The sequence below is a fragment of the Notothenia coriiceps genome, unplaced genomic scaffold (genome assembly GCF_000735185.1).
Source record: "Notothenia coriiceps isolate Sejong01 unplaced genomic scaffold, NC01 NC01_scaffold00033419, whole genome shotgun sequence".
NCBI lineage: Eukaryota > Metazoa > Chordata > Actinopteri > Perciformes > Nototheniidae > Notothenia > Notothenia coriiceps.
This window is the reverse complement of record NW_011366120.1, coordinates 86672-97729: the sequence shown is the minus strand read 5'-3', so window position 1 is coordinate 97729 and position 11058 is coordinate 86672. Positions and strand designations below refer to the sequence as shown.

At 39.4% G+C, this 11058-nt stretch overlaps 2 protein-coding genes across 2 annotated transcripts in view; both read left to right on the top strand.

The window, feature by feature from the left end:
- Positions 1-6069, top strand: part of copa (COPI coat complex subunit alpha) — a 16952-nt gene extending 10883 nt beyond the window's left edge. Inside the window, 15 exon segments of the mRNA XM_010789847.1 lie at positions 601-690; positions 788-888; positions 1150-1293; positions 1432-1572; positions 1953-2135; positions 2299-2408; positions 3776-3796; positions 3798-3847; positions 3850-3920; positions 3922-3939; positions 4061-4081; positions 4083-4113; positions 4116-4163; positions 4166-4260; positions 5690-6069. Coding sequence (XP_010788149.1) covers positions 601-690; positions 788-888; positions 1150-1293; positions 1432-1572; positions 1953-2135; positions 2299-2408; positions 3776-3796; positions 3798-3847; positions 3850-3920; positions 3922-3939; positions 4061-4081; positions 4083-4113; positions 4116-4163; positions 4166-4260; positions 5690-5749 — 1184 coding nt within the window. The 3' untranslated portion in view covers positions 5750-6069.
- A 354-nt stretch (positions 6070-6423) lies between these two features.
- LOC104961537 (nicastrin) overlaps positions 6424-11058 on the top strand; it is an 11010-nt gene continuing 6375 nt past the window's right edge. The window contains exons 1-5 of the mRNA XM_010789846.1: positions 6424-6527; positions 8043-8144; positions 8595-8718; positions 9614-9735; positions 10350-10495. Coding sequence (XP_010788148.1) covers positions 6470-6527; positions 8043-8144; positions 8595-8718; positions 9614-9735; positions 10350-10495 — 552 coding nt within the window. The 5' untranslated portion in view covers positions 6424-6469. The remainder of the gene's footprint in view (positions 6528-8042; positions 8145-8594; positions 8719-9613; positions 9736-10349; positions 10496-11058) is intronic.

The window sequence follows — 11058 nt, the reverse complement described above, 5'->3', positions numbered from 1 at the left end:
TCAAAAGATAATTTTGCAAGTCAAAACAAAAGAAATGTGTCGTAAAACTGTGAACACTTTTCTTTTGTGAAACTGCTCAATGAACTACATCTCCCGTCTCGCACCAACACCAAGATGGCCGTCACGTTGGCACATTTCACTTCTTTCTTTCAGAATGAGGCGAAGAGTATTAAGAGGTGAAAATCACTCCAAGTCTGGGCATGTTGAGAGCTGTACATACACACAACAGGAGTTAGTCGATTCCGTGAGAACCAGCATGCGGGACCGGGATTCTGGGATTTGTAGTCTTTCTAGTTGCGTATTTTTCACAATCTTATATTTCAACAGTTTTACGACAAACTGTGACTTTTTTTACATGGAAATTATTTTTTAAGATTGACAAACATCATATGTGTAATTCGTGGCACAATTCAAACGGGATCGAAAGATAGATTTTCTCTCTCCATTGACTTCAATACATACATTTTCCGAAATAAGGTCCCATGGAGGTCACCGGAAAGGGAGGGGCTTCGTCTCTCTATGAGAAGTGTTTTACGTCAGAACTAAAAGAATTCCTCGTATAAATTGAAAGAGTTTGAACACATTTCTTTTCTGTTGTAGGGAAGGCGGGTCAGATGGCGGCTGATGCGGACATGGAGGCCCCCGGAGGCGAAGGCTGGGGAGACGATGCTGAGCTTCAGCTGGATGAAGGTACATTTCAGTGTGAATAAAAAAAGTCACATCATAATTTCTGAATTATTCAGTATAATCTCATATTTATCTTTCCCTATCTTTCTCTGTCTCCCAGATGGCTTCATGGATGCCCAGGATGGCTTAGGAGAGGAAGGCGTGAAAGAGGAGGGAGGAGGCTGGGAGGTGGAGGAAGACCTGGACCTTCCTCCAGAGCTGGTGAGAGCCGCTGCAAATCCCACCATCAATAAATCATGGTTAACACCAGGCACTAAAACAGTGTTTATAGAATCAACATAAGTGCTTTAAAGATAAAACCCAATATACTGCCAGCATTATCTTTTATTAAGCAACAGGCCTCTCATTTTCCAAATCTTTGCACCGTTGAAGCTAAATGTTTCACTGACTCGTTCATTTTTGCGCTCTCCTACACTTTAATGATGTTACATGTAATCACAATGTCTGTCCCCGTGCCATCAGGACCTGCCGGCTGCAGGTGGAGGAGCGGAAGACGGTTTCTTCGTCCCACCGACCAAGGGCATGAGTCCCACACAGATCTGGTGCAACAACTCCCAGCTGCCAGTGGACCACATCCTGGCCGGCTCGTTCGAAACTGCTATGAGAGTATGTACACAATGTCCCATTTATTTCCAATAGTTCTTTTGTTTGCTTTTTTAAATTAACAACTTATTGACTTGGGCAAAGCGTCAAAATTGTAATACAACTAATTAACGCATTAATTGTTCTCCTTTCGTGCCACAGTTGCTCCACGACCAGGTAGGAGTTGTGAGCTTCGAGGCCTACAAGCCGCTGTTCATGCAGACGCTGTCCCGAGGCCGCACCTGTCACCTGGGGCTGCCCTCACTGCCCTGCCTGCGTGGAAACCCCCAGAGGAACTGGAAGGTAAAGCTGACAGTCACCCCTTACTCAAAGTCTCAGTATATTCCCTGTCAGTCATGGGGATTCATTTAAATGAATAGTTAAGTCTTTGAATAAATCACTTCCTGCTTTCCTGTTTTTTTTTAACTTAGTTTTTGATTGAGTTTCATTATACATACATGTTCACATTTTGGTCAACAGTTTTTCCATTTTCATTTGGCTGTATCTACATAGCCAACATAAGAAAAGAAAAAAAGTGATAAATAATAATAATAAAATAGACATATGAAAAGATAAATACATACAAATAATAAAATAAAACTGCTTTCCTGTTTTGAAACCCATTTCATTTACAGAATGTAATCTTGCAAATGTACAAATATTGTAATGTTCTTTTACTTTAGGACTGTGGGGCAAAGCAAGGCCTCCCTGCTGTGGGCCTGCGCCTCTCCGACCTCATCGCCCGCCTGCAGCAGTGCTACCAGCTGACCACCTCCGGGCGCTTTGAGGAGGCTGTGGAGCGCTTCAGAGCCATCCTGCTGTCCGTTCCTCTGCTGGTGGTTGATAACAAGCAGGAGATCGCAGAGGTGAGCACCAAACCAGCTTGAACCTCCAAATGCAGCAGGAATCATTTCAATGTGTTAAGCAAACCCACGTGGCGCTGCTGCTATATTTAAAAATATCTTGAAGTTTGACTGTTTTAAAATGTGTAAAGGTCACCTGTGTGATTGGGATCTGTGTGTGTTTCAGGCTCAGCAACTGATCACAATCTGCAGAGAGTACATCGTGGGTCTGACCATGGAGACCGAGAGGAAGAAGTTGCCCAAAGACACCTTGGATCAGCAGAAGAGGCTGTGTGAGGTAAATATCCGTGTCCTTAAAAATTTTTTTCTTACAGGACATCTACAAATTTAGACCAAAACAAGTTGATACAAGTACTCTTTTATTCGTCAAGTCCTCAATCTATATAACACGCAGCTGAATCAACAGGTCTCTTAGCTACTCGGTTGCCCTATTAAACCTTTTATATTCAATTTAATTTTAATTGGATTGACTGTTTTCATTGCTTTGACTTCATTGTTTATTCTGTATCAAATGTGTTTAATTATGTGTACATGTTATTCTATTGTGATTACCTTACACTTTGTGATGTTCTCATATGTGACCCGCTCTATCGAAATCAGTCGGAAGTCGCAACGGCTCATTTCAAAAATAAGCGTGGATTTGCGTAAAAAACTATTTTTTCGGGGTTCGGGTGTTTTGTTTGATTTTAAATAAACAAAGTCTTGGCTTTCAGAATATGAAACTTTTATTTCCAAACTCACACGATAAATACATTTTTGAAGCTTGTAAAGGGAAGATGACAGCTCTCACTCGCCACTCTGCTGTTCCGCAGCGCCGCCCCCCCTCCCTCCACTGACATTATGAATGTAAGGCGTAGAGTAATCATAGATAACACGGCAGGGTCCGTTACAGTTTGTTTTCATCTGATTTCAAATAAACAAAGTCTTGGCTTTCAGAATATTAAACTTGTTTCGGCAAATTCAGATGATAAATACAGCTTTGAAGCTTGTGACGGCATAATTACAAGCGGAGAACGGAGTAACTTAACGTCACAACAGGCATAACAACAGCCGGTGTTTCCCGTGAGTGCAATAATCAAAACGAAAATATCTTCCCTCCGTAGTATTTTGATAATTTGCTCCGCTAATAATCAGTCATACACGTATAACACACACTCTGCGAGCTTTCTCCCAAACCGTAATCCAAAACGAAAATATCTTCCCTCCGTAGTATATTTGATCATTTGCTAATACCAATCAGATCGATGGAATTCCAGAGAAGAGGTAAATTAAAAGGCCCTTTTTTCAAAATGATGACTCTTGTAACCGTCATTATATAATGTGACATATTTTGCTTAATATTTGGAGAACAAAAACAATCCTGACATCATTAGAAAGCTAGGAAAATCCCTTTCCAGCAGTGTATACAACTCAAAAGTCTGTCTTCGGGTCAAATGCAACTGATTTCGATAGAGCAAGTCACATATCTAGTCCCTTGCTTTTTTCCCGGATGTTATATTACAAATTGATCTAAATCTGTAAGTCACCTTGATTGAGGAAAACAGTAGTTGTGACTGGCCTAAATGTTCCACAAGTTGATCTTTTCATTATACTTATGTCATTCCTTAGTCTAATTTTCTAAGTTTTATGTGGGTTTTCCCTACGATGGCTGCTTATTTCACGCACGAATCTCCAGCCTGTGCACATGGTGCTGGTGGGTGCGCACAGCTCTGATCTCTCTTCAAGCTGCGTAACTTCCCAAGACGGCTGCCCAGCTTCGCTCGACGCCTGCTCGAGTGGGACCGAAGTCCCAGATGTTGCACAGCAGGTTGTGTTTTAGACACACACATCAATTAATGGGATTTATAATTTGACATTAGTTATCAAGTTTACAGTCTTATTGGACCAGTAATATACTTTTTTTTTTATCATCTCTTCCCACCATTCAGACCGCAAAGATTTTGGCAGCCCTGTGAGAAGACCCTCACAGATGCGCACCAGTTGAATACGACCCCCACAATCATTTCGACCTGTGCGCTGCGTCGTTGTCCCCGCGTGTAACGGACGTCCTGTTGAGAATGTGCCCTTCTGTCCTGGAGCCTGCTACGCCCACCCGTACATAAAGGCCAGATCTTGCAGGGTCACTCAGGTAGGTCAAGACTCGAGACAGCAATGTACAAACCATCCTGAAAAGCTCTTAAAGGTCCACCTATCATCTGCAAAACCACTTTCCAATGTATTTTCTCATCAACATGTTGTCCCCTCTGTGGAACAGAGACTCTGAAAGTTCAGGAACAAAACCTCCTCTCTTTTGTCCTGATCCATATTATATAAAACCTGTCGGAAATGAGCTGATCAGATTTTGCACTATTATGATGTCATATACGATTTTGGCTTGTGTAAACCATTAGCCAATCACCAACCAGAGGTAACCCCCCCCACCTTATCACTGAATCTCCTCCTAGAGCCCATTGAGTTCTTTAACCAGATAGTCTCTCCAGAGGGGCGTGGGGAGGGGCTCCCTTATTTTCCATCTAAAGTAACAGAACAGAGGCCATGTTCTTCCAGTCACTTGCTTCAGCAGCTAGGCAAGAATCCTTCCTGGAATTCGGAAAACGAAGAGTGGGAACAGCGAGCAAGTGTGCAGTTGCGTCATATGAGAAGGTCCCGCCTTACATTTCCGACCACAGATTTGGGGAAATTGGTCGCGCGCAAAAGCATTGTGGGGATTTCAAGGACGCGAAACCCCTAACCCATGTGCAGCTCGAAATTCCCCCAAATCCAAGGACGCGGCCTCGGTGGAATTCCAAGTATGCTGGAGATTGGAACAGTCCTTCGGCGGCACTCGATGACGTAGCATCCTTGAAATATTGGCTTGGAAGCCAGTTTCCTCGAGATTGAGAAACGGCCAGAGAATCAGCACTTTTGAAACAGAGGGGATTATGGGTAATGCTGCAATGATCTGTTTGGTGTTTGGAGCCAAACACTTCAGAGACACGTTTTGTATATATCTGAGACCTATAATATATTGATGAAAAACAGCATAATAGGGGACCTTTAAATTAAAAGATTACATTTATACAACTCCTTTTATGAAAACAAACTTTTAAGACTATCAGAGTTACAATAGTATGGAGGGAAAATAGTTCCAATTGTAGTGACTAATATACATTTCAAGGCCCTTTCTACAGATTTAATTAACTTAATGTTGAATGTTGACATTTATTCAAGTTTGGTGCTATGTTTGGAGGAGGAAGACGCATTTGTGAACAACATCATCATACACATTTATAAATCTTGTTTCATCTCTTGGTCATAAAATGAATTTTGTTCAATTACTAGGACTATTTGTATCCATATGGGAGTAAGTAAACTCAATAACAAAGAAAATTAGGGGGGAAATGACAAAATCACAGCCTGAAATACAATAAACTACTCCAGATGTTGATTATTCAGAAGGATTATTGAGTCTTTCTGTGTGATTGTGTAGATACGTGTCTTTCACTAGAAAAATACATTAGCATGTTATCTTATTAAGTACTTACCTTTTACCTTTTTAATTTCACCTTATTTTCTAGGTGACTGAGATCGGTAAGGATGTGATCGGTCTGCGTGTGAGTCCTCTTCAGTTTCGTTGAGAGGAGATGAAGACCAGACGAGGAAAATAAAAAGATGAATGCATCCACACTTACACAAATAATACATTGACATTAAATATTAAAGCAGATATAAATGTTTGCGCACAGTGATGTTAAACCTCTTAAATGCTTTTAACTATCTTATTCCCTGCATCATCTATCCTGCTAAAAGCTTGTTGTAAGCAATTCTGTGTTGTGTCTTCATTAGAGCTGTTGTCTCTTTTCTGACTGCTACTGTATGTGATATAGAATAATTCAAAGAGCACTGCTCCGTGTATCTAGGGGGGTGAAAACTAAATAAAAATGTCTACAAAAGGAAATGTATTTGTGTGCTGCGTTTTATTTGGTATGTAAACACACCTTTCAATAAAAGGATGATGGTTTTATTGTGTGTGTATATAGAGGGGAATAATATCCAAAGTGCACCACAGGGCTGAGTCATAAGGGAAGTGAAAGGCGTTGACTCTCCTTATTTGGCTATATGGTAGGTAGCAGAGTAAGAAAGAGATACGTTAATATATTACGTATATGTCTGTTTTACCTCACGCTAAAATGTTTTATAAATATATATTTTAAAATACTATTTCGTTGCAGATATTTTAAAGCTGCCATTTTGAATGAGTCCGTCTCCTTTCAAGGGAGCGGAACTAAAAAACAATTGAACCCGGACGTCTTTCACGTCAACACCCACTGTTGTTTCTGCTTTTTTAAACCAGGAAGATGGATTTGCTCTCGAACAAATGGATAGTTAATTTGCTAGTTTCTTGGTTTTTCATCGGTAAGTTTTTATTCTGACAACGGAAATTACATGTGCCTAAGTAATTACTTTAGTAGTATGTGTTTCTGTGTCAGTTAGCTTCCTGTACTTCTTTGTGTAGCCGGATGCTAAGCTAACCACCGTTAGCAGAAGCTGTTTGGTTTGCATCTCCATTGCCGGATGTTAATGTTAAGTTTTACAATGAGGTTTGACGCTGGAGCAAATATTGGGTTATGTAAATGATCTGGAAGCTCTTAAATCAGGTTCAATTTATTACTCTGTACCCGCAGATAGCTTTGCAGATAAAAAAGACAAGGGATCATTATGACACACTCAAACCACACAGACAACAGACAAATAAAAAAAACTACTCCGTCACACCTAGAAATATTTAAAAACCACTTGTACAAACAATCCAGAAAGTTAATACATAAATAGCCATTGTTTCCATGTGTGACTGTGAAACAGCTACAACTTGTTCATTTGTGCCATGGCTGCTGGAATAAAGCTGTTTTTATACGCTTTGTTCTACACTTTGGGACAACTAACTGTAGAAATAACTACAGGACTGTTATTATTAAATGTTTTTCGCGACTTTTCCCTCATATATTGGGCCAGCCCTCATGACCAAGCATCAGCGTGACTGCTCGTGATCCACCGGACGCCTAGAGGGATTAATGCCGGAACAGTCAGGCCAAATAGCATCGTTTTAATATGTATTAGTTGTCTGGAAACAAAGAAAGCAGTTGACTCACAAAGGAAGATATTTCCTAGATGTTAAGGGTTCTCTCGTTAATTCGGCATTCAGTTGATCCTCCAACATAGCGCCAGGGGTGGGAGTACTGAGAAGTACATTTACTCAAGTACAGTACTTGAGTATTTACATGTATTGCTACTTTTTACTTCTACTTCCCTTTAATTCAAAGGTAAATTATGTACTTTTACTCCACTACATTATTTTAATGATATGGAATATAAATAAGACTTTAGTTACATCTGGAGTAAAATTCACAAGCTACCCTGCAGCATACACAGTTATTAAACTAGCTGCACCTTTACCAGCTTTGAGAACTCTTAAATGATCAATAATTATAATCCAAACATATAAGATATTTTTCTGAAATGGGCCAATCTGCACAATTAGTACTTTCACTTTTGGTACTTAAAGTATATTTTGATGCTAATACTTTTACTTGAGTAACATTTTGAATGCAGGACTTTAACTTCTAACAGAGTATTCATTCACTCTGGTACTTCTACTCTTACATAAGTACAAGATCTGGGTACTTCTTCCACCTCTGAACTTAAGTTTTTATAGTAAGAATATTTGTCCTAATAAAAAGAGTCTTAATACAAATGTTATTTTGCTGGTTAAAGAAGTGACTTTAGTTTTAAGTTCTCTGAACAGTTGAAACCCATTTATCTTTGACATAAATTCAGTTTTCCTTTCTTTATTGTGCAGTCTCTGTAAAATCCTGTGCCCTCATGTTATATTGCTTCTTTGTGCAGTTGTTAAATGCTTTCTTTCTCTTGCAGGTGTCGGCTGTAATTCAGTGGAAAAGAAGATTTATGTCCATCTCAATTACACTATTCCCTGTGTGCGACTTCTCAATGCAACACATCAAATAGGATGCCAGTGTGAGTAAAGCAAAAGAAAAAAGTGTTCCAAAGTACTTGTGATGTTAATACAACAAACATCAACGACATTCATGACAACAACCTATCCTTGTTACTGTTAACACTTCGCAAATGGGTTGTGGTCTCTGAACATGTTGTAGTCAAATGCTTACTACAAACTCCAGGCAGTTTACATCTTGAAACAAGTCAACGTTGTGACTTTGAGAGAGAGACATTAATTGAGAAAGAAGATTAGAGCAGACAAGTTGCAAGACATGTTCTGATAATAAGAAGCTGTAAGATATAGTGTACCTTTTGTATACCACAAAAAGCCCCCGCAGTAGCACTTTTCTCTTTGCTGTATACAAAAAGATTCACCCTAGAAAAACATTTCCTGTAATTGAGAAGAGGACAGAGGCCACATCTCATATCACAGATACTGATTTTGAGTTTCCTGTTTTCGCTTTTCAGCCTCGCTGTCAGGTAACGTGGGCGTCCTTCATGTGCTCGAGTCAGAGGAGAACGTTGACTGGGTTCTGGGGACTGGGGCCAATCCTCCTTATCTGGTCATCCTGGAGTCTGCACTCTTTACCAGGTACAGTAAACACGTCTCACCCTGCAGAGGAAGCACGAGTTACTTAGTAAGGGCCAGTTTACATTGTCCGAAATCACGTGTGCTTACAGCTCACAATGCAGTACTGTGCCTTCAGTATCTGATTCACTGAACAACCACCTTGTCTCTGAAGAACACTTCACTTCAAATGTTTATAATCCATCACTAAATTCACGGCAAACTAATTTATCATCATGCAATAACACTAAGAAGGCATTGTAGTTTCTTTCAACTGTAAATGCTTCTTCTATTTTTAATAAGTTGCACTTTTTTAGTGAGAAATATGGGACTTTTTTCGCTTTTTTTTTGGTGTATGTATTGATTCTACTCATCATTTTTTATTTTTTGTCTGTCATTCAACATTGAAACAGGCGCCATGGTCAAACTGAACAAACGTAAACGTGATTTTTTTTGTGTGAAAGTTGACAGTTTACTGAAGTTAAAGATGGCATTGAAAATCGGCACATTGAATATAATGTGTTTGATCAAACTGTAGCTATATAGAAACTATGCATAACTGATATTTTTAAACAACACCAAAAAACCCTAAAGCATCCCCTAAAGTACTGCAAACTACACCTGTAGCTACCATTTCAACGCAATTTGAGAAATGAGTGGGTTAAATAATAGTGAAAATAAGTAGTTCAGTAAATCATACACACTTCTGAAGTTAGAGTAGCAGCTGAAGAAGATGTAATTACTTCATGACATGTCAGTTAGTAAAACTCAATAGGTAACACGCTGTCAAACAAATGTGCAGTACAGGTGATTGAGTAAATTCCACCTGTTAAACCCTGAGGACGAAAAACACATGAACCCATGTCTGACCTGTGTTTGTACCCGTATCGTTTACACCGTGCCGTCTGTCTGCCGTCAGATCCATCATGATGAAGCTGAAGAACGGCTCCGGCAGGGTGGCAGGCGTCGCTGTTATTATGCCGAACACAAACCCGCTGGAGGGCTTCTCCCCACACACCTCCTGTCCCAACGAGAACACAGGTGAGGGAGGGTTCACCTGCTCAGACTTACACAAATGAATTGTAGTTTTATGATCTTCCCAAGGCTCAAGATGTTCTGTGAACGCTTTCTGCAACATGGTGATGTCACTATGTAGAAATGTGTGACCTTAAAGCACTGAATTCATTTCTCATTCCTCTATAATTTGTATGTTCTGTGAGACAAATACCATACAGTTAAGTCTGCATGTGTAAGCAGAGTTACTGTCTTAAATGGAAAATGATATCTAACAACAAACATGCAAAAGGTCACAGTCATAAAGTTATATTTTTAAAACCAAGTGTGAAGTCAGAAGAGTGGATAGTTCCCGATGTCTCTGTTAATCTATTAATTATCTTCTATTAATGGTTAAATAAAAAAAATGCAATAGGTTTAAATAAAATGACCATCAATTTTTTACATTTTAACTTTTGAATGTTTAAGTCAAATTGGCAGAAATGGCGTTAAAAACTACAATACCCATGATCTTCTGCTGCCTTAACCTCTTTACATGAAGCTCGCTTGTAGAAATGAGGCAGCTACAAACTGATACTAGTTTTAGCTTTAATTTATTTATAAAAGTCTGCTCACACAGTACACACTTGTATTTCCCCCAGGTGTGTATTCAGAGACCTACGATCCATCCTTGGCTCATTGTAACGTGACCGTGTGGAACCCTTTTGGAAACGGCTTGTCCTATGAGGAGTTCGATTTCCCCATCTTCTCCATGAAAGACGACAATGACACTCGGGTCATCCGGCAGGTAAAATGATATGAATAATATTTTCTTTGTTAATCCCATCTGATATTACTACTTTGCTCTTACAGTTATTTTTTGTTGTCATTACTGTCACAAAATGGCTGTCTTAAGTCTTTCCCAGAAATGTTTTCCGAACACTACAATAAATATCTGAACTTGTACCCTTAGTGGTTTAGATAAGGTGCTGATAAATGTTTAGTAGAAGTAAGGATCATTTATTTCTAACTCCAACATGTCGTGGCACATTATGCTGAGATTTATCAGAACCCACAAACCCTACCCGCTGTTTTCAATGTTATATGTGACATAAGCAGACGGATCATATTACATAGGTATGGAATATCTGCTTCTGATGCAGTGCGAGACAAATGGCTGAGCTGCTAAGTTATTATCTCAGATTTCAGTTTCAGCTCACTGATAAAGGCGCACTTCAGATTAAATCTTGACTTTTAAAACTTAAAGGTCACCTATCATGCTATTTTTAGGCAATAGCATAGGTCTCAGATATATACAAATATATAAAAAAACATGCCTATGAAGTGTTTTGCTCAAAATACCAAACAGAT